General features: G+C 38.5%; 1 protein-coding gene across 1 annotated transcript in view; it reads right to left on the minus strand.

Moving 5' to 3' along the window:
• Window positions 1-23891, minus strand: part of LOC121374546 (protein draper-like) — a 39449-nt gene extending 15558 nt beyond the window's left edge. Inside the window, exons 1-6 of the mRNA XM_041501651.1 lie at window positions 23888-23891; window positions 22593-22739; window positions 21043-21189; window positions 18238-18384; window positions 16688-16834; window positions 13846-13992 (exon numbers count right to left, since the gene is read on the minus strand). Of these exons, the coding sequence (XP_041357585.1) occupies window positions 13846-13992; window positions 16688-16834; window positions 18238-18384; window positions 21043-21189; window positions 22593-22739; window positions 23888-23891 (739 nt within the window). The remainder of the gene's footprint in view (window positions 1-13845; window positions 13993-16687; window positions 16835-18237; window positions 18385-21042; window positions 21190-22592; window positions 22740-23887) is intronic.
• Between the last annotated feature and the right edge of the window lie 1130 nt (window positions 23892-25021).

Here is a 25021-nt window from a genome sequence, read left to right on the forward strand (position 1 = left end):
TGATGGGCTCTTTTAGTTTACGGTCATGCCATTCGGCCCATTTCAACGCCTAATGAATTTCATCATTGGAGGCTTGCCAAATGTGCGAGTGTATTTGGATGATATGGTGCTGTCAAATGATGCATGGGAAGACCACATAAGAGATCTGAGAGAACTCTTCACCAGACTATCGAACGCCAATCTCACAGTCAATTTAGCAAAGTGTGACTTTAGTAAAGTGCAAATTACGGTTTTGGCTTACATAGTCGGACTTGACCTATGTCACTACAAACCTCTGACTACCCATAAAGGCGTGCATAGCTTCTTGGCCTCTTTGGATTCTACAGACACATTTCTGGGGGTTATATCTGACAGGATATCTGTTGTGTCCCATTTAATATGTTGAAAAGAAGGGCTTAAAAGCTTTTAATATTTTAAATGTTATTGGTAATAATGAATGAGGAGCAGATTGCAAAGTTATGCTCTGTCTGTATCGATCTTTAGTTAGATCAAAACTTGTCTATGGGTGAATTGCAGATGCTAAATCCTATACATAACCAGGGTTTCGTCTTGGTGCATTCCGAACATCTCCTATGGTGAGCTTGTACGCTGATGCACACAACAAAACTTGTTTGGGTGCTATTCGTGCAAAGCTTTCTCTGCAGTATGGTTTAAATCATTACCGAAACATCCAACACATAAAGTGGTGTTTGATAACAAATATATGAAGTTGTTTGATGCAAGGCCGAATGCCATTTGTACATTTGGTCTTCGCATTAAGCGTTTTTTTGTTGTTGTTGTTGTGTTTTGCCCATTTCCAACATTAATTTCGCAGACACTTTGGAAACTCCTTCATATTTTGTTTTACCACCTGGGTGTATTACACCACCTAAAATTGAGTTTGATCTTGCACATCTGAAGAAATATCGTATACATGCTGTTGTGTATAAACAGTTTTTCATGGAAACTCAAGACAGGTACCGTGATTACATTCCGGTGTATATAGATGGATCACGGGATGGGAATTATGTTGCTTGTACTACAGCTCAGCATCGATCTTTAGTGCTGAAGTTTGGGCAGTCATTAAAGGTACATTTCTGAGTTTGCTGCATTGTAATATGTAACTAAATTACATATTAAATATATTTTCTTGTTTAGAATATCAGTGGCTGTATATTCAATGTGTTTCTGGTAGTCTTAATATTTGTAAGAACGAAAGAAATGTCTTATTTAACGACACACTCAACACATTTTATTTACGGTTATATGGCGTCAGATATATGGTTAAGGACCACACAGATTTTGAGAGGAAACCCGCTGTTGGCACTACTTGGGCTACTCTTTCCGATTAGCAGCAAGGGATCTTTTATTTGTGCTTCCCATAGGCAGGATAGCATAAACCATGGCCTTTGTTAAATCAGTTATGGATCACTGGTCGGTGCAAGTGGTTTACACCTACCCATTGAGCCTTGCGGAGCACTCACTCAGGGTTTGGAGTCGGTATCTGGATTAAAAATCCCATGCCTCGACTGGGATCCGAACCCAGTACCTACCAGCCTGTAGACCGATGGCCTAACCACGACGCCACCGAGGCCGGTTAATATTTGTAAGAAGCCCAAATTGGATTTTGTCTTCAAAACATTTCGTACGTACGAAAAAAATAAAATATTTTAGGAAATAAAATGAAATTTAACCTAGTATAAATATTAGAACGATCAAAAAATACGTTTAACATGCAGCCACTAATATTTTATGCAGTAAAATATATTTTATATGGAATTACAATCGTTAAAATGTCTCTGTTAGTCGATAACATGTTACACATTGCAGCAAACTCAGGAATGTCCCTTTAAAACCTGAACACACAATATACCATGGAGAGATCACTGAACACACAACAGAACATGGCGAGATCACAGAACAAACAACAGAACATGGATAGATCACTGAACACACAATATACCATGGAGAGATCACTGAACACACAACAGAACATGGCGAGATCACAGAACAAACAACAGAACATGGATAGATCACTGAACACACAATATACCATGGAGAGATCACTGAACACACAACAGAACATGGCGAGATCACAGAACAAACAACAGAACATGGATAGATCACTGAACACACAATAGAACGTGGAGAGATCACTGAACACACAACAGAACATGGCGAGATCACTGAACACACAACAGAACATGGTGGATCACAGAACACACAACAGAACATGGAGAGATCACAGAACACATAACAGAACATGGAGAGATCACAGAACACATAACAGAACATGGAGAGATCGCCTGAACACACAACAGAATCTGGACGACTTTAATCTATTAACATGCTCCTATACCACAGAGGTTTCAAGCATGTCTATCCCGGGGCCCATCTCTGGAGGCCAGGGGCCGGCTCCGGGACAGAAAATTGACGGGACAATTTTGAGTTTTAAATCAAAATATAATAGGGGAATTTAAGTATTTTGCTTGCGCAATTCGAAATTAATAATAATATAAAAATCCAAATCTGGAGAGATCACCGAACACACAATAGAACCTGGAAAGGAAGGAAATGTTTTATTTAACGACGCACTCAACACATTTTATTTACGGTTATATGGCTTCAGACATGTGATTAAGGACCACGCAGATATTGAGAGAGGAAACCCGCTGTCGCCAATTCATTGTCTACTCTTTTCGATTGGCAGCAAGGATATTTTATATGCACCATCCCACAAAGAAGATAGTACATACCACGGCCTTTGTTACACCAGTTGTGGAGCACTGGCTGGAACGAGAAGTAGCCAAATGGGTAGAACCTGGATAGATCACCAAACACACCACAGAACCAGGAGGTAGCACTGACCACACAACGGAACCTGGAGAGTACACCCAACGTACATCAGAAGCTGGATGGATGACGGGTCACTCAATAGAACCTGGAGAGAACCCTGCATACTCATCAGGCATTGAACATGGTATAGTTAGTGTTCACTGCTCCGGGATTTTATATTCAGTGCACACCCTCATTGGAAATGTAAACCATATATCCTTTGAATGAGCTTCACTTGAACCCAGTGTATCCCAAACCAGTGACACGCTAAACATAGTTTTTTTTTCCTTAAATGATGTCAGCTTCGGTTTGCTTAACTATTCTGGTTTGTCTTATACACTAGCTGATAAACCAGATATTCTTGAAACTAGTGAATTACATCCCAAGGCAGCAGAACCGGGAACCTTATCTGCAAAGTACTCCCATGGCTAAAAACATTTACAGAACTTGTCATACATGTACTCCGCTTTTCTGATGACTTGTCAGGAACGAATACTTGCCTCCAAAACAGGTTTTGTACTAACATGTCATCTGATTCTGATGCACCATCATCAAACAACCAGATAAGGTCACACGCAATCTTATAGTAGGGGTGGGTTAAAGAAAACAAGGATTACACGAGTCAGAGTAGTTTGTTTTCACTTTATTATTTTATTCAGTAGGTGATTTTATTTATCATATTATTATTTAAAAAAAGTAAAATAACGTTTTAATTAATAATTAATATGTACTGTACATAATTTTTAATTACCATGTGATTTGCAAAACTGAAATGTTTATGAAGTGATGTATCTTTTAGAATAAAGATTCTAATTTAATTTGATTTACTGGTGGTCATAAGTGACGCATTTAATTCAATAATGAATAATCGTAGTAATTACCACTATTTACACAAATAACTAAAACACTTAATATGCTATAAATATCGCAAATATACAAAGAAAAACAGTTTTCCTTCATTATCTCGGCTTTTTAAAAATGTATTTTGATGCACTTACGTCCTTCTGGCTCTCACGCAACGATATATATATATATATATATTCTGTTTAAATTCTAATCATATTTCATTTAATGTTAGTGATGATATTGAGAGAAAGCAAACCGATGACTGAATGTTCGAAACAGGATATATGACTAACAGAAACAGAATTGTTGGACATTCAAGACGTTTTTGTAATTATTGACTGCTGTTGTCGTTGCTGCTGCTGATGCTCCCTCTCCTCCTCCTGCCACTACTACTTCTGTTGTTATTGGTGCCGCTGCCACTACTACGGTTACTACTACTGCCGCTGCCGCTGCTTCTCCTGCTACTACTACTACTATTGTTGCTGCTGCTGCTTAAGTAGTAGCAGTAGTAGCAGCAGCAACAGTAGTAATAGTAGTAGTAGTAGTAACAACAGTTCTCAGCAGTAGTAGTAGCGATGGAAGTACCAGATGCAACACAAATAGTAGTAGCAGCAGCACCAACTGCAGCAGTATCAAGCAGGTGATCAGTAACAGCAGCAGTTAAAGTAGCAGTAGTGGTAACAACAACGGTAGCAGCAGTGGTAGTAGCAACAGCAACGCTGGTAATAGCACTGGATCTGGTGCGATTTCTTCTGTCTTAATAAACACTTGTTTAATGATCTTCCGTTGACCTAAAGATAGCGTGGGGTGTTACGTCACAGGAAATGCCCGAGACATTGCTGTATTTAAATAAATAAATGTAGTGGTTAAGACTGGTAGGTACTGGGTTCGTATCCGGGTATCAACTGGTCACTACCCAGACGTTTCACTAACCACTATCTCCCACTGTCCTGGACAAGTAGCCCCATAGATAGTTTAAGTGCATGCGCGCGTGCGTGCGTGTGTGTGTGTCCAGGATAGCATGCTTAAACCTTAATGAATTACTGGATTAGTGTTAGACCAGAGAATCTCTCTCACGCTTCCACTATCCCAACTGTCCTAAATAGCCCCAGATAGCTTAACTGCGTGTATCCAGGATAGCGTGCTTAAATCTTAATGGATTATTGGACTAGTGTTAGAGCGGAGAATATCAACAACTAAGTACTATCCCCACTGTCCTAGGCAGCGCTACATAACTGAAGTGTGTGTGTCTGTGTCTGTGTGTGTGCGTGTGCGTGTCCGTGTGCGTGCGTGCGTGCGTGTGTGTTCCATGATTTCAAACTTTATTTCACAGAGAAAACATTAGCCACTTAGCACAGAGGCTATCAGATGTGTAGCTTATACAGAATATATGACGAATGTGCCATCTTTTCATTTATTTATTTAATTATATTTTTACAATGCATTCATATGCCGTTGAATTACGGCCAGAGTGTAAATAAAGTTCAGTTCAGTTCAGTTCAGTCTGCTAAAATACGTTAACGAGGAACATGTGCCGTTTTCAAGTGAAAGTGTTGCTCTCTTGTGAAATACGCCGCCTAGCGGAAATATGATAGCCTAAGTCGAAACAGATGTCGAAGCAGACGATATGTTTCAAAGAAAGAAAGAAAGACAGTGGATAAGGTACATACACTTAATCCGTGACCAGTAGGGGAAGAAAGGAATGTGCGTAACACTCCAGCCCATTACTTTAAAAGCGGAAATGATTAAAATAAAAGAAAGAAATGTGTGTTGAGGGGAAGAAAGGAATGTGTGTGTAACACCCCAGCCCATTGCTTTGAAAACAGACATTATTATAAAAGTAAAAGAAAGGAATGTGTGTGTAACACGAAGTCCATTACTTTAAAAGCAGAAATGATTAAAATAAAAAAGGTGTGTTAAGGGGAAAAAAGGAAGCCCATTCTTCTGAAGAAAGAACGCTCCAAACTAATCTATGATCAAGGGAAATAAATGCATTTTAAACAGAGTATTTCCCGCGAGTACTAGCCTTTACAGGGTCTTATAATATAAATTTTACCAAATGGGTAAATACAGTGGTCGATCTAGGATCGATTCCCGTCGGTGGTCCAATAGGCTACATCCAACCAGTGCATTATGACTGGTATGTCAAGGGCCGTGGTATGTGCCATCCTGTGCACACATCCCTTGCTACTATAAAGTAGCGAGTAGCGTTAAAAGCATCAACTGACATCTAATCACAAATCTAGTCATGGAGTAAAAAAAAAAAAAAAAAGACAAACGCAATGGTTTGGGTTTTTTCAACTACAACTACACATATACACAATGGACACACATTGGGTTACATCGAGAGGCATTAAGGGCGACATGTGAATAATATTAGTGTTCATCATCATCTTCGTCCTCATCATCAGTATCATCACCATTGGTATGGTCGTCGTCTGGTTCGTCCAAATATTCGCTGATCCAGGAACCATACTGGTTTAATTTAGAACGAATCTGAGATCTCTTGATCTCTGCCGGGATTCACAGACTGTAGAATTTTCCTCGTGTTGGGGTCTTTGTCAAAGTAATGCATATATATCAGGAAGCGAGAGTATGTGTCTTTAAATAACTTCCATTGTAAAGTCTTCATGTTTCTTCTGATGGCATCTTGGGACATGTTTTTTTTCTTCGAAGAATTTTCTCTTGCTTTCGACATAATCATGATTGATGTCGAATTCACACTCGATCATCAGACGTACACCTTAATTTTCCAGATTGGATGACTGCTTGCACATTTGAAATCGCAGATGTCGCTACAAGTCACTCCCGTCTTTAAAGACTAGACCACAGGTATCGCAAGACTGCATCCTCTTGACTTTTTTCAGATAGGGCTCTACCTCATCTTCTTCGTCGTCGTCACTTTTATAGGCGGGTATGACTGGTAGTTTTCTCTTGAAAGTGTTCCTTTGCATGATTCGCACGTAGAGCTCTTTTACGTTCGTGCTTTTATACCATTCGGACGGCCCCATCTCTAAACCATCAGATCAAAGGCGCCACTGTTCGGGCGTGGTCGGTTTCAAGTCCACCAAGAGATGTCCGTAGGGCTTGTGGGTCGCTTCCTCAAACCGTTGCATCAAATGACGAGTATTTCCAGGATACATCTGCTGTGCCAAGGTTAGGACTTGTTGCTTGTCGATGGGGTTGTTGAACAGTGCCAAGTAATGACAGTTTCTTGTCTGCATCGGGTCGTTGCTGTGATACAAGTTCTGGTTTCTGTGGTAACTTCATTCCGTGAACAGGTCGGTGATGCGAGCGTCTTTTCCAACTGTAGACATCAGGTCGTACAATATGATGAGATTTCTGACTCTGGGATCCAAATAATGATCCTTTTCTTGGGTATGCCTTGAACAAATTTCACTTGAACGGTTGCCTCAATGATGTCGTAGAGTGGTTGCCATCGTTTGTAGAGCCAGTTGATGCGTTGAGGCGATCTTACCATCCCTTAGCAGTTTGTACACCAAAAATGTTTTTCCACACAAAGTGGGTCCCGACACGATCATGGTGAAGAGATCGATTAGGAAAGCAGGAACCCTAGGAGACGAAGCAGGAGCTATATGAGCCCTAGGAGCCAGATCAGGAGCCATATGAGCCAGAGCAGGAGCTATAACAGCCAGAGCAGGAACTATAGGAGATGGAGTAGGAGCTATAGGAGCCCTAGGAAGCAGAGCAGGAGCTATAGGAGCTGGAGTCATGGGAGCCTTGAGTTGAGTTGAATGGAAGGTCTTCCAATGATGTAGCATATTTGATGGTTTTGAAAAAGTCTTTGGACATACGGGACACGATCTTTTGTTCATGACATATTTCGGAATAAACCAATTCTGATTCATGATGTTGATTGTTGAAGTGTTCTATGTGAACTGACGATGTTGAAATTGTCACGCCCTCTTTTATAGTCTTCTCAGAAATGCCTGTGCTGTTTTTGACCCATACCAGTCTGTTCTCGTCGTTTCTGTTCCACGCCAATGTTCTCGTTTCTGGTTCTGCTCGGCCTTGGCTTGTTCTGCCGTCTGTTGCGTTGGGGAGACCATGATGACTTTGGGTGTTGGGGACTTGTCCTCTTTTTCTTTTTTCCACGTGGGATCGTAGAGGTCTAGACATCAATCCACGCTGTACATCATCTGACTTTTCCCACCACGCTGCACTGGAAAATGTGGCTGTGTACTGGTCTGACATGTTGTGCTTCTGAAGGTTCTACCTTAAATGAAGATTACCCTTTTATTTATACTCTCTATAATTTCAATCATGCACGCAAACATGTAGTTTGAATTTTATGTGATACATATGACCCGTGCCCTCATCCCAAACCATACCTCATGCATGGCTCAGAGCCACCCTTACATTAATAACAAACAAAACGTGTTATTCACATGTTTATTTTACAAAACTAAAAGTAGCACACACCCAAGTAATACGTGTTTAATGTTTGAACACATTGTTAATGTAGGGACATCTCGAGGACACCCTGTAATGTTCCAGCACTGGATCACCCATTTTCTTCCATCCGTAGGCTTGAAGTTCACAACAGTAACAGATGACAGCATTGTGGTCTCCTCTGTAGAAGAGACCGGCCTTGGTGAGTTACCTCGATCTGACTCATCTGGAGGGGCCACCGACCAAATGTCTCGAGTCGTCTGTAGAATCCTCTCATTTTGGGACGATGGCAGAAAACGTAATGTCTCGAATGGCCATCCCATTCGTCATCAGCATCTAAGCACCATTGTAGGGAGCCGAGTTTGTTTTATATTCTCGGGTATCCATGGGTTTTTCATTCACGATTACACAGGGTTCACGAGCAGCGTCCGTTTGATCCGTGTCATTTTCTTCTGGTTTGGTAGCCACTCTTTTGCATTTGATCATGTGTCTTTCGGAATATTTGCATACAAAAACATTGTCACCACTGCTGCAACTGCTGCTACTGTTGCTGTCCATTCTAGAATATCCCGATGCCATCTCTGGAGTGCACGTCTACACTTTACCGCGGTCGACTGACGAATGACAAACAGATCTAAATCTAAGGTTTATATACACAATGTCAGATCATGTCCGAACACATCACCGAACATGTCTGAACATGTCTAATATCTCAGATTGCATTCCTAACACTCTATGGCACCCATCAGATTCTGATGATCTTCTCGCATGTAACACGGTATGACATCTCTCAGCTCTGGTACAAAGTCGTAGATAGTGTCAAAGCATTTCTGGAGCTCTTCCCACTGTCCGGCAGTCAGTCAAACACCTCGATGGGAGGATTCTAGTTCTTGATCACAATACCACCACTGACGAATATCTACGCTGGCATAACTACATTCGACGTAGATGCTACCACCGAGATGTTGCGGTGCATTTGATTCTCGTTTGAAGGTGACAGTTCCAACCACTGTTTCATCGTCATGGTGGGAAACCATTTACCGCGGTCATCGTCGAAGTGACGAATGTGAATGGCAATGTCCCCCTTCCACAGTTTAGCCACGACGTAGATGTTACCGCCAAGGTCTAGTTTGCATCTCGTTTCGTTTTGCTCATTTTTGACAAGGCCCTCTGTAGTGCTTCTGTTATATCCTGATGCTATTTTCTTCTTTCCAAGTACAGCGTAACGAGACGCAATAGTGTCAAGATCATCAAGTGTACGTCTTCTCTCTAGCAGTGTCCCTGGGCGAAAGGCAAGCACTCTGGGGGTTTTATAAATCCGAATGTAGCGTCCACACGCAATCTCGAGGGCACGTTTCAAACCTTTCCCTCTCCGGATGTGCACAGCTGTCAAACCTATTAAACCCATGCTACCTTGCCATCGAATAGTCATTAACAACTTCTGCACTATCTGTTTCCTGTATAGACCCCCGACAGATACCAAATCCATTTAAACCCACGCTATTTTGCCATCTGATAGTCATTAACGACTTCCGCACCATCTGTTTCCTGTACATCAAAGGACCCCCGACGGCTGCCAAGCTCATAAATCTAACCAACATCTGGTGTGTCGTGACACAGAGGTCAGATTCCCACGCCCATCCCACAGCGGCCAAATCATTAGCCTAGTTAGGTCAGTGACCCCGTGGCATCACATCCCTCGCTTGGAGGTCAGCCAATCAGAAGAGGCCACGCCCCCCGTCAACCAATCAGAACGTAGGACAGGTCACGTCACCTAGCTCATTTGCATATTTTGGTACCCAAGTTACCCTGGTAATTCTGCGGTCGGTTCAAACCAGCCAGTTCATACTTTATGCTTTTAAATTCCATAGATTTGATTTCACATACAGACTATATTATCTGCAATTTCGGGCTCCATGTGTATTTTTTAAGTTTGTTCATGCTGAACGCATGAACATATAGTCTATCCTTTTATGTATAATAGTAACAAAGCAAGACACACATACTAGTTCAAAAATGTAATATTGTTACAAATATTCTCCATCTTGCTGGCAATTCATGCAGATTTGCAGTGTAATAAACGGACAGCTACTAATTTACCTGATTAGTATTTATGTCACTCTCGCAAAAGGAATCTAGGTACGGTAGGAATGCAAGTCCTAGAAAAATATACGAAGCATGAAAGTCCGGGTAGGTCTAAGGTTCCTAAGAAATAGAGGTCAGATAGGATTACTCTTTCTGGGAACTTTGTGTTTCTTGTACACTGGCCCTTTTACACAGGTCGTTGGGAACTAAGGTCCAGGAAAAGTAGTCCCATCGGACCTACATTTCTTCAGAATCATAGTCCTACCCAGACTTTCATACCTATACCTAAGGTCTCACTATACAGATGTCATCTGCGTTTGAAATCCATGTTAAAATTGCCCAACTTCAAATGAAGATTGCAAATAGAACGGGTTCTCGTTGGAACTAACAACATACACCATTGCAAACATACATTATGTAAGCATTTATTTTCTCTCCAAAATTGAGAACATTTCCATCTCAGTTGTTTGCTGTATGACTGTATCTGGCTGTAATACCAGTCCGAAGACGTGTTTCATTAACCAAATCACTCCGGCTGTCTCTTCCGCTATACACCCATATCCTAAAAAGTCAGTGCACAATATTACAAAGTAACATTGGCAAAATACAGACAGAAGGCTTACCATTAAACATACAAAATTGTTTTAATTCTTCCCCAATTCCTAGAAGTGAATATGTTAACCACAACATATGTCACAATTAGGAAATATAGGGGACCGTGATGAATGAACTCTCACCCGGAATTGAACTGTGTAGTGAGTTTTAAGTGTATTTTCCTAGGACTTTTATTCCTACCAGTACATCGTGTACTACCAAATCAAATTCCATAGACGACAATAGTAGCATATGTGGCTAAAGCTCTTACCTGCAGTGTATCAATCGACATAAGTGCCACAGATATAAATACTACCATCCCTCACCCTTAAAGTGAATCAGAAAAAATGGGGGTCAAGCTGCTCATTTCTGAGATAGCTGGTAGCATCTATGACTACCCTAGTTCCGCACAAAATTCGAGTACTTTTTTTTTTTACATGTATCTAAAGCAGTCATGAGTATAGATACTGAACACCATTGAAAACGCACCATGGTATTGTATTATACGTTTTAAATGAAAATGCACACAAATTGTGAACTGTAAATTCTGTAACTTATTAAGTTACCATTAGGAAATTAAAATAATGAACAATGCACTTTATCGATAAATCATAAAACCTTACAATCTGGAGATAGTCGCCAAAACGCAACACACATCGCACTTCTGAAAAATAACGTGCAACAAGTGTGCAAATTGTGATAGCTTAGATCACGGCATATAAAAGCCACTGTAATTTTGTACTGTTCCTTTATGTGACAAAACTTTATTACAATGCCCGTATTGACACCACAAGAACGCGAAAGAGTAGTTGAGATGCATGATGCTGGATTATCAAATCGCGCTATAGCACAACGTCTTAGATGTCATCACTCAACAATATCGAGATTGTTTAGTCGTTTACAACAAACTGGGACCACTCGACATCGACCACGACCTGGCCAACAGAGGGTTACAACACCAAGACAAGATCGTTACATCATCCGCACACATTTACGTGATCGCACACAACCAGCTGCCCGCACAGCACCTACGATTCAAGGGAAACATGGTCCAGTTAGCGCAAACACTGTACGACGCCGCTTACTTGCAGCAGGATTGCACGCTAGACTGGTGTAATCGTCATCGATACTGGAATAGACGGCAGTGGGAAGGTGTCTTGTTTTCAGACGAATCTCGATTTCATCCTAGGCATGCTGATGGACGACTTCGTGTTTGGTGTCGTCGTGGAGAACGATATGAAGATGAGTGCGTTGTCGAAACTGACCGATGGGGAGGCGGAAGTGTTATGATTTGGGGCGGAATCAGTTATCAGTATAAAACACCTTTACATGTCTGCCATGGGAGGGTGACAGCCCAGTATCGATAACGTCTTGAGAAGAATTGTCGCACCCCAGTTTGCTGCTCACACAGAACTGCACACCTTTCAACAGGACAACGCAAGAGCGCACACTACGATATTAACCATGCAGTTTTTAGCTAATGTAAACATCCCTCTCCTGGAATGGCCTGCACTATCCCCTGACCTTTCTCCAATCGAGCATTTGTGGGATGAGATGGGACGACGTCTCCACCAACGTCAGTTTCACAACGTTCGGCATCTTGAGCAGGCACTCCAAGATCAATGGCAGAGGTTACCCCAGAACCTCACCCAGAGGCTGATTCTGTCCATGCGTCAACGCTGCGTAGCGTGTGTGAATGCTAGAGGTGGCCATACAAATTACTGACTTTTCGTTTTTGATAGTCACTCTAGTTTTCATTACTGAATAAAATTCTACGAACTTTGATGTCGGCGTCTGTTGTTAATTAAACAGATAAACCCCTTACGTTAAAAAAACACACCAATTACCAAATAATTATAGTGCACTAATATACCAAAATATAAGTGTATTATCCCTGGTGCATTTTCAATTGTGTTCAGTATATATATATAGTCTGTTTAAAAATTACCTCTGTAAAGTTTGTGTCCACATTATTGACAGTATGATCATTTTTCAGGTATTTTTTTAGCTGCTGAAGAGACCTATTGAACTGTTAACACCCACGCTTAGTCATCGATATTTCTATGAATTGATTAACTTTAATGAAAGCCATTCTACATAATTTGTATCGATGATATGGTGGGTTCGGACTAAGAATCACATAGCCCTTTCTGACTTGTTATGTGTTAACCGGCCTCGGTGGCGTCGTGGTTAGGCCATCGGTCTACAGGCTGGTAGGTACTGGGTTCGGATCCCAGTCGAGGCATGGGATTTTTAATTCAGATACCGACTCCAAACCCTGAGTGAGTGTTCCGCAAGGCTCAATGGGTAGCCGTAAACCACTTGCACCGACCAGTGATCCATAACTGGTTCAACATAGGCCATGGTTTGTGCTATCCTGCCTGTGGGAAGCGCAAATAAAAGATCCCTTGCTGCTAATCGGAAAGAGTAGCCCATGTAGTGGCAACAGCGGGTTTCCTCTCAAAATCTGAGTGGTCCTTAACCATATGTCTGACGCCATATAACCGTAAATAAAATGTGTTGAGTGCGTCGTTAATTAAAAAATGTCTTTCTTGCTTATGTGTTAGACCAAATTAGTTTCTGCAAATGAGCAAAATTAACAGCACAGGGATATGTTCAGGAAATTATGCAGTGGGGGGACTAGACTGGCAAGTGGAAATTTGCTTTGAGGCACGTTTTAACCACCCCACGACACCCCCCTCTGTACACGCGCCCGCAACCTTATTGACAAAAAGACACAAACTCCAGAGAACTACAAACTCGCCAATATGAATCTTTAAACAATAAAATAACATGATAATTAATATAACGCAAATATATTTTAGTTTTTTTTTATTATTATTATTCCTAAGGAACGTAAGTCCTACGACTTGCATTCCTAGGTATATTAGACCTAGGACCTGCATTATTAGAAGATAAAGTTAGGGTGGACAGCTGTTCCTGCAGCCTTGCATTCAGTTTACACTGGCCATGGTAGTTTAGTGGCTGAAACATCAGTCTGTTTTAATCGTCCAGTGGGGATTTGTAATGCCACTAAACCAATATCTCTGTCACAAGCCACTATAGGTTAAACAATATGGAAAAAAAACATACCTTCAGTACAGTCTGTGTTCTTCCAACCAGCTTGACATCCACCAATACAAGTGCCAATCATGTCGCAGGATGACGTTTTTGTAGCGCATTTACGATCGTTGCACATCTTGTTACAGTTAGGCCCATATTTGACGTTAAGTTCACATGCTGAAAGGAAAATTATTCAAATGTGTGTTTTTTTAATACTTTATTTAAAACCAAAAAATAAAATGTAATTTAAACATCCATACCTACATTTAAATAACATTCCTTCACTGCTCTGAAACAAAGTTTTAAAAAACATTTCAGACTAGACTCAAATTGTTACTAATTTAGTTCCGATCCACTCATGGACAGAATACATGTAATGTTCTGAATTGCAACAATTTACAACATTTATGGGTATTGTAACATTATTAAAACTCTAATATGTAGCTTAGTGTCCATATGGCCATCAAATAAATAATACGTTCAGGAACATGTTCTACCCATATTTGTTTCAACAAACCGACTTTTTGTTGGAGGGGGTTTTGTTGAAGGTTGTTTGCTTGTTTCTTGTTGGCTATTTGTGTTGTTTTTTTAGGGGCTTTTTGTTAAAAAACAAAATTCGGGGGGGGGGGGGGGTGTTTTTATTTTGGGTTTGCAGAAGTTGTTCTGTGTCGGTATTCTTATATATATATTTTAAATACATTTAATCAATATTATAAATTATTATATAAAATTATACTAAGTACTATCCCCACTGTCATAGGCAGCCCTAGGTAACTGAATATATTAGCCACTTACCACAGAGGCTATCAAATGTCTAGCTAAAATACGTTAATGAGCAACACATGTGCCGTTTTCAAGTGAAAGTGTGGCTCTCCTTGTGAAATACGCCACCTAGCGGAAATATGATGATACCCTAAGTCCAAACAGATATCGAAGCAGACGATATGTTTTCAAAGAAAGAAAGAAGACAGTGAAGAAGGTAGGGGAAGAAAGGAATGTGCCGTAAAAACCCCAGCCCATTACTTTAAAAAGTGGAAATGCTTAAAATAAAAAGAAAGAAATGTGTGTTGAGGGGAAGAAAGGAATTTATTTGCCGTGACGTCGCGTCTTGGAACCATTGCCAAACAAGCATGTTGATCTCTTCATTGTCATTGTCCTTCTTCTGTCTTTTTCGTGCTCTTGGAACGTTATTTTTAAAGTCTGCTAGAACATCTGCTTTCCTTTTTAAAGATGCCGTCATTTGCGTACGACCCACTCCAAATTGCTCTTCTATCTTTCTACCACTGAAACGATCTTTCTCTGACTTCCTGATAACTTCTACTCGTTTTTTTAAAGTTAAAGCAGAACGATTTTTCGTTTGTGGCATTCATTGGTTCGACAGTTGTTTTCATAAATAAATAACACTAAACTGAAATTTACTTTTATTTAATTGGAATTTATTCTCAAGTGACATATTTAAACTCATTATTAGTTTTATTATATGTGTGTAGCACTCCAGCCCATTGCTTTGAAAGCCGACATTATTATAAAAGTAAAAAAGAAAGGAATGTGTGTGACACCCCAGCCCATTACTTTTAAAAGCGGAAATGATTAAAATAAAAAAAAAAGAAAGAAATGTGTGTTGAGGGGGGAAAAAGGAATGTGTGTGTAACTCCACAGCCCATTGCTTTGAAAACAGACATTATTATAGAGAAAAGAAACGAATGTGTGTGTAACACCAAGTTCATTACTTTAAAAGCAGAAAAATGATTAAAATAAAAAAAGGAATGTGTGTTAAGGGGAAGAAAGGAATTTGTAACACCCCAGCTCATTCCTTTGAAGAAAGAACGCGTGACTGCAACTCAACGCACCAAACTAACCTATCATCAAGGGAAATAAATGCATTTTAAACAGATTATTTCCCGCGAGTACTAGACTTTACAGAGTCTTATAATATAAATTTTACAAAATGGGTAAATACAGTGGTTGATCTAGGATCGATCCCCGTCGGTGGTCCAATAGGCTATATCCAACCAGTGCATTATTACTGGTATGTCAAGGTCCGTGGTATGTGCCATCCTGTGCACACATTCCTTGCTATTATAAAGTAGCGAGTAGCGGTACAAAAATCAACTGACATCCAATCAAAAATTTTGTCATGGAGTAAAAAAAGCACAAAAATTACAAACGCAATGGTTTGGGGTTTTTTCATTTAATTTCTAAATTACAAATCACTATACACAAGTACATATAAATCAAATGGACACACATTGGGTTACATGGAGAGGCGTTAAGGGTGACATGTGAATAATATTAGTGTCCATTTCTCTTCATCATTAGTATCATCACCATTGGTATCGTCGTCGTCCAGTTCGTCCAAATATTCGCTGATCCAGGAAAGATACTGGTTTAATTTAGAACGAATTTGAGATCTTTGATCTCTGTCGGGATTCACAGACTGTAGAATTTTCTTCGTGTTGGGGACCACCCCACGACACCCACTCTGTACACGCGCCCGTAACCTTATTGACAAAAAGGCACAAACTCCAGAGAACTACAAACTCGCCAATATGAATCTTTAAACAATAAATAACATGATATTAATATACGCAAATATATTTTTGTTCTTTTATTATTATTATTCCCAAGGAACGTAAGTCCTAGGACTTGCATTCCTAGGTATATTAGACCTAGGACCTGCATTATTAGAAGATAAAGTTAGGGCGGACAGCTGTTCCTGCAGCCTTGCATTCAGTTTGCAATGGCCTTGGTAGTTTAGTGGCTGAAACATCAGTCTGTTTTAATCGTCCAGTGGGGATGTGTAATGCCCACTAAACCAATATCTCTGTCACAAGCCATTATAGTTTAAACAATATGGAAAAAAAAAACATACCTTCAGTACAGTCTGTGTTCTTCCAACCAGCTTGACATCCACCAATACAAGTGCCAATCGTGTCGCAGGATGACGTTTTTGTAGCGCATTTACGATCGTTGCACATCTTGTTACAGTTAGGCCCATATTTGACGTTAAGTTCACATGCTGAATGGAAAATTATTCAAATGTTTTTTTGTTTTTGTTTATATATATATACTTTATTTAAAACCAGAAAATAAAATGTAATTTAAACATCCATACCTATAATTAAATAACATTCCTTTACTGCTCTGAAACAAAGTTTTAAAAAAACATTTCAGACTAGACTCAAATTGTTACTCATTTAGTTCCGATCCACTCATGGACAGAATACATGTAATGTTCTGAATTGCAACAATTTACCGAACTTCAGTTGTAATAAAGCTACCATGAATTGTAATACTGGCTTGAATTATAATATAAAATGAATTCCAACGCCTAGGTGGTTCAGCTATTGTTTGTGTATGTGTATTTTGTGTTTGTTTGTTGTTCTTCTTCTTCTTTGCTTGCTTTTTTTGTGTTTTTTTGTGTGTGTTTGGGGGGAGCGGGGGGTTTAGGGTGGTGGTGTGTGAGGGGAGTTGTGTGTGTTTTAGTGGCTAGGGAGGGGGTGTTCGGGTTGAGGGGGTGTTGTTGTTCTTCATGTTTTGCTTTTTTTTCTTTCTTTTTTCTAAAATGCATTCCAATGCCTAGATGGTTCAACTGTTTCTTTGTGTATGTGTGGTTTGTGTGTTTGTTTGTTGTTGATGTTATTCTTGCTTGCTTTTTTTGTTTAGTTTTTTCTTGTTGTTTTTGTGTTTATTTGTTGTTGTTTTTGTTTTTTTGTGGGTTTTTTTTTTTTGGGGGGGGGGGTTATAGGGGGTTCGGGATATGGGGGTGTTGTTGTTCTTCATGTTGTTGTTTTGTTTGTTGTTTGTTTTTTGTTGGCTTTTTAGGGGGTGGTGGGGTTTTTTTCTTCTAAAATCTTGTTTGACAATCTTGGTATGTTATAAAAAATGTATTATGATTTATTTAACATGGACATGGGAATTCAACATTTATGGTATTGTAACATTATTAAAACTTACTTATTAAATATTACCTTTAAGAACATGTTCTACCGACTTTGGCTTTTTGTCTTGTTTTAGGTGGCTTTTTGTTCATTTCTTCTTCTTCTTTTTTTTTTTGGGGGGGGGGGTGGTCTTTTTATTTTGGGTTTTGCAGAAGTTGTTCTGTGTCTTATATATATATATATATTTAAATACATTTAATAAATATTATAAATTATAATATATTTTAACACATTTTATAAGAAATATGTGATCATTATAACTATGTTATAATTATATAAATTATGTATACAGTGTCCGCTACAGGTATCAGTGGCATAGTGGCTAAGTTATCGATCATAAAGCTGGTTGGTATTTGGTTTGCACATCGCTGTCGGCTCTCGCCCATTGGGAGTTTTAATGGTTCAATGGTGATGTGTAATGCCCTTAAACCAATATCTCTCTCAATAGCCACTATAGGATAAACAACAACGAAAAACATACCTTCAGTACAATCCGTGTTCATCCAACCAGCTTGACATCCTCCAATACAAGTGCCAATTGTGTCGCAGGACGACGTTTTTATAGCACATTTACGATCCTTGCACATTTTGTTACAGTTAGGCCCATATTTGACGTTATGTTCACATGCTGAAAGGGAAATTATTCAAATAGTTTATATAGTTTGTTTAAAACCAAAAATAAAATGTGATTTAAACATCCATACCTATATTTAAATAACATTTCTTCACTGCTCTGAAACAAAGTTTTAAAAAACATTTCAGACTAGACTCAAATTGTTACTAATTTAGTTCCGATCCACTCATGGACAGAATACATGTAATGTTCTGAATTGCAACAATTTACAACATTTATGGGTATTGTAACATTATTAAAACTCTAATATGTAGCTTAGTGTCCATATGGCCATCAAATAAATAATACGTTCAGGAACATGTTCTACCCATATTTGTTTCAACAAACCGACTTTTTGTTGGAGGGGGCTTTGTTGAAGGTTGTTTGCTTGTTTCTTTGTTGGCTATTTGTGTTGTTTTTAGGGGGCTTTTTGTTAAAAAACAAAATTCGGGGGGGGGGGGGGGTGTTTTTATTTTGGGTTTTGCAGAAGTTGTTCTGTGTCTTATATATATATATTTAAATACATTTAATCAATATTATAAATTATTATATAAATTATACTAAGTACTATCCCCAGTGTCATAGGCAGCCCTAGGTAACTGAATATATTAGCCACTTACCACAGAGGCTATCAAATGTCTAGCTAAAATACGTTAATGAGCAACACATGTGCCGTTTTCAAGTGAAAGTGTTGCTCTCTTGTGAAATACGCCACCTAGCGGAAATATGATACCCTAAGTCCAAACAGATATCGAAGCAGACGATATGTTTCAAAGAAAGAAAGAAAGACAGTGAAGAAGGTAGGGGAAGAAAGGAATGTGCGTAAAACCCCAGCCCATTACTTTAAAAGTGGAAATGCTTAAAATAAAAGAAAGAAATGTGTGTTGAGGGGAAGAAAGGAATTTATTTGCCGTGACGTCGCGTCTTGGAACCATTGCCAAACAAGCATGTTGATCTCTTCATTGTCAGTGTCCTTCTTCTGTCTTTTTCGTGCTCTTGGAACGTTATTTTTAAAGTCTGCTAGAACATCTGCTTTCCTTTTTAAAATGCCGTCAATTTGCGTACGACCCACTCCAAATTGCTCTTCTATCTTTCTACCACTGAAACGATCTTTCTCTGACTTCCTGATAACTTCTACTCGTTGTTTTAAAGTTAAAGCAGAACGATTTTTCGGTGGCATTTTGTTCGACAGTTGGTTCATAAATAAATAACACTAAACTGAAATTTACTTTTATTTAATTGGAATTTATTACTCAAGTGACATATTTAACTCATTATTAGTTTTATTATATGTGTGTAGCACTCCAGCCCATTGCTTTGAAAGCCGACATTATTATAAAAGTAAAAGAAAGGAATGTGTGTGACACCCCAGCCCATTACTTTAAAAGCGGAAATGATTAAAATAAAAGAAAGAAATGTGTGTTGAGGGGGGAAAAAGGAATGTGTGTGTAACTCCACAGCCCATTGCTTTGAAAACAGACATTATTATAAGAGAAAAGAAACGAATGTGTGTGTAACACCAAGTTCATTACTTTAAAAGCAGAAATGATTAAAATAAAAAAAGGAATGTGTGTTAAGGGGAAGAAAGGAATTTGTAACACCCCAGCTCATTCCTTTGAAGAAAGAACGCGTGACTGCAACTCAACGCACCAAACTAACCTATCATCAAGGGAAATAAATGCATTTTAAACAGATTATTTCCCGCGAGTACTAGACTTTACAGAGTCTTATAATATAAATTTTACAAAATGGGTAAATACAGTGGTTGATCTAGGATCGATCCCCGTCGGTGGTCCAATAGGCTATATCCAACCAGTGCATTATTACTGGTATGTCAAGGTCCGTGGTATGTGCCATCCTGTGCACACATTCCTTGCTATTATAAAGTAGCGAGTAGCGGTACAAAAATCAACTGACATCCAATCAAAAATTTTGTCATGGAGTAAAAAAGCACAAAATTACAAACGCAATGGTTTGGGGTTTTTTCATTTAATTTCTAAATTACAAATCACTATACACAAGTACATATAAATCAAATGGACACACATTGGGTTACATGGAGAGGCGTTAAGGGTGACATGTGAATAATATTAGTGTCCATTTCTCTTCATCATTAGTATCATCACCATTGGTATCGTCGTCGTCCAGTTCGTCCAAATATTCGCTGATCCAGGAAAGATACTGGTTTAATTTAGAACGAATTTGAGATCTTTGATCTCTGTCGGGATTCACAGACTGTAGAAGTTTCTTCGTGTTGGGGACCACCCCACGACACCCACTCTGTACACGCGCCCGTAACCTTATTGACAAAAAGGCACAAACTCCAGAGAACTACAAACTCGCCAATATGAATCTTTAAACAATAAAATAACATGATAATTAATATAACGCAAATATATTTTTGTTCTTTTATTATTATTATTCCCAAGGAACGTAAGTCCTAGGACTTGCATTCCTAGGTATATTAGACCTAGGACCTGCATTATTAGAAGATAAAGTTAGGGCGGACAGCTGTTCCTGCAGCCTTGCATTCAGTTTGCAATGGCCTTGGTAGTTTAGTGGCTGAAACATCAGTCTGTTTTAATCGTCCAGTGGGGATGTGTAATGCCCACTAAACCAATATCTCTGTCACAAGCCATTATAGTTTAAACAATATGGAAAAAAAAAACATACCTTCAGTACAGTCTGTGTTCTTCCAACCAGCTTGACATCCACCAATACAAGTGCCAATCGTGTCGCAGGATGACGTTTTTGTAGCGCATTTACGATCGTTGCACATCTTGTTACAGTTAGGCCCATATTTGACGTTAAGTTCACATGCTGAATGGAAAATTATTCAAATGTTTTTTTGTTTTTGTTTATATATATATACTTTATTTAAAACCAGAAAATAAAATGTAATTTAAACATCCATACCTATAATTAAATAACATTCCTTTACTGCTCTGAAACAAAGTTTTAAAAAACATTTCAGACTAGACTCAAATTGTTACTCATTTAGTTCCGATCCACTCATGGACAGAATACATGTAATGTTCTGAATTGCAACAATTTACCGAACTTCAGTTGTAATAAAGCTACCATGAATTGTAATACTGGCTTGAATTATAATATAAAATGAATTCCAACACCTAGGTGGTTCAGCTATTGTTTGTGTATGTGTATTTTGTGTTTGTTTGTTGTTGTTCTTCTTCTTTGCTTGCTTTTTTTGTGTTTTTTTGTGTGTGTTTGGGGGGAGCGGGGGGTTTAGGGTGGTGGTGTGTGGGGGGAGTTGTGTGTGTTTTAGTGGCTAGGGAGGGGGTGTTCGGGTTGAGGGGGTGTTGTTGTTCTTCATGTTTTGCTTTTTTTTCTTTCTTTTTTCTAAAATGCATTCCAATGCCTAGATGGTTCAACTGTTTCTTTGTGTATGTGTGGTTTGTGTGTTTGTTTGTTGTTGATGTTATTCTTGCTTGCTTTTTTTGTTTAGTTTTTTCTTGTTGTTTTTGTGTTTATTTGTTGTTGTTTTTGTTTTTTTGTGTGTTTTTTTTTTTTGGGGGGGGGGGTTTATAGGGGGTTCGGGATATGGGGGTGTTGTTGTTCTTCATGTTGTTGTTTTGTTTGTTGTTTTTTGTTGGCTTTTTAGGGGGTGGTGGGGTTTTTTTCTTCTAAAATCTTGTTTGACAATCTTGGTATGTTATAAAAAATGTATTATGATTTATTTAACATGGACATGGGAATTCAACATTTATGGTATTGTAACATTATTAAAACTTACTTATTAAATATTACCTTTAAGAACATGTTCTACCGACTTTGGCTTTTTGTCTTGTTTTAGGTGGCTTTTTGTTCATTTCTTCTTCTTCTTTTTTTTTTTTGGGGGGGGGGGGGGGGTCTTTTTTATTTTGGGTTTTTTGCAGAAGTTGTTCTGTGTCTTATATATATATATATTTAAATACATTTAATAAATATTATAAATTATAATATATTTTAACACATTTTATAAGAAATATGTGATCATTATAACTATGTTATAATTATATAAATTATGTATACAGTGTCCGCTACAGGTATCAGTGGCATAGTGGCTAAGTTATCGATCATAAAGCTGGTTGGTATTTGGTTTGCACATCGCTGTCGGCTCTCGCCCATTGGGAGTTTTAATGGTTCAATGGTGATGTGTAATGCCCGTAAACCAATATCTCTCTCAATAGCCACTATAGGATAAACAATAACGAAAAACATACCTTCAGTACAATCCGTGTTCATCCAACCAGCTTGACATCCTCCAATACAAGTGCCAATTGTGTCGCAGGACGACGTTTTTATAGCACATTTACGATCCTTGCACATTTTGTTACAGTTAGGCCCATATTTGACGTTATGTTCACATGCTGAAAGGGAAATTATTCAAATAGTTTATATAGTTTGTTTAAAACCAAAAATAAAATGTGATTTAAACATCCATACCTATATTTAAATAACATTTCTTCACTGCTCTGAAACAAAGTTTTAAAAAACATTTCAGACTAGACTCAAATTGTTACTAATTTAGTTCCGATCCACTCATGGACAGAATACATGTAATGTTCTGAATTGCAATAGTTTACCGAACTCCAGTTGTAATAAAACTACCCTAACTTGTCATATTGACTTGAATTCTAATACAAAATGCATTCCAACGCCTATTTGGTTCACCTCTTGTTTGTGTATGTGTGTTTTGTGTTTGTTGTTGTTCTTCTTCTTTGCTTGTTTGTTGTTGTTTTGGGGGGTGTCGGGGTAGGGGGTGTTGTTCTTCATATTGTTGATTTGTTTTTTTGTTTTAAAATCTGATTTAACTATCTTGGTATGTTACAAATGTATTATGACTATTTTAACATGGGATATAATTTGTTATATACTAAGGGGAATCAACATTTATGGGCATATTAACATTATTATTAAAATTATAATACGTAGCTTAGTGCCCATAAGGCTATCAAATAAGTATCACGTTTAAAACCATCTTCTACCCTTACTTTTTTCAAGAAACCGACTTTTTGTTGGAGGAGGTTCTGTTGTAGGTTGTTTACTTGTTTGTTGGCTTTTTGTGTTGTGGGGCGGGACGTAGTCGGGTGGTAAAGTACTCGCTTGATGCGCGGTCGGTTTGGGATCGATCCCCGTCGGTGGACTCATTGGGCTATTTTTCGTAGCAGTCAGTGCACCACGACTGGTATATCAAACGCCGTGGTATGAACTATCCTGTCTGTGGGATGGTGCATATAAAAGATACCTTGCTACTAATTGAAAAATGTAGCGGGTTTCCTCTCTAAGACTACATGTCAAAATTACCAAATGTTTCACATCAAATAGCTGATAATTAATAAATCAATGTGCTCTAGTGGTGTCGTTAAATAAAGAAAAATTGTGTGTTGTTTTTTTAGGGTTTTTTGTTATTGTTATTTTTTCAGGGGTGTTTTTTTATTTTGGGTTTTGGGGAAGTTGTGTGTCGTATATATATAAAGCTGGTAGATATTTAGTTTGCACCCCGCTGTCGACTCACCCATAGGGAGTTTTAATGGTTCAGTGGTGATTTGTAATGCCATCAAACCGATATCTCTCTCACTAGCCACTATAGGTTAAACAATAAGGAAGGATGACGTTTTTATAGCACATTTACGATCCGTGCACATTTTTGTACAGTTAGGCCCATGTTTGACGTTTGGAAGGAAATGGTTTATTTAACGACGCACTCAACACATTTTATTTATGGTTATGTGGCGTCGGACATATGGTTAAGTACCACACAGATATTGAGGGAGGAAATCCGATTTCGCCACTTTATTGGCTACTCTTTTCGATTAGCAGCAAGGGATATTTTATATGCACCATACCATAGACATAATAGCACATACCACGGCCTTTGATGTACCAGTCGTGGTTCACTGGCTGGAGCGAGAAATAGCCCAATTGGCCAACTAATGGGGATTGATCCCAAACCGACCGCGCATCAAGAGAGGGCTTTACCACTGGGCTACGTCTCGCCCACTATTTAACGTTAGATTCACATGCTAAAAGGGACATTATTTAAATGGTTTATATAGTTTGTTTAAAATCACAAATATTGTAATTTAATCATCCATACCTACATTTATGTAGAATTATCTGTTATATCAGATAGATCGTTTAAAGTCCGGGTTCATAAACTAGGATGATGAATAAATTACTTTACTTGACTCTGGCACCTTAGTTGCATATCGAAAGTGGTACAGTTATGTAGGAACGATATTTGAAGTGTGTGGGTTCATTCTCTAGTGAGGGATACAAGCTAGATTTTCATCTTTATATTGTGACCTTCCCGATCCACAATAACCACTAACTGGATTAAAAACTTTAATAGACCGCAGAAGTCACGTGTACCAAGATTGATAAATCCGAATTATCCAATCATGGTACTAAACAATTGCCATGTGTACAAGTTATCACATGCAATTAAATACAATTATTAGATATAGACTGTGTGATATTTAATATCACATTATTCAATGCAATAAACTAATTGCCCGATTAATAAATTGACTAAATAGCTAAAACATTGAGCACACACGTTCTTGACAAAATTACATAACAAGTAGCAAGTGTTTAAATGTTTTTATATAAAAATATATGTTTAAATAAATAAAGTTTTCCCACAGAA

Source organism: Gigantopelta aegis, chromosome 6 (assembly GCF_016097555.1).
Source record: "Gigantopelta aegis isolate Gae_Host chromosome 6, Gae_host_genome, whole genome shotgun sequence".
NCBI lineage: Eukaryota > Metazoa > Mollusca > Gastropoda > Neomphalida > Peltospiridae > Gigantopelta > Gigantopelta aegis.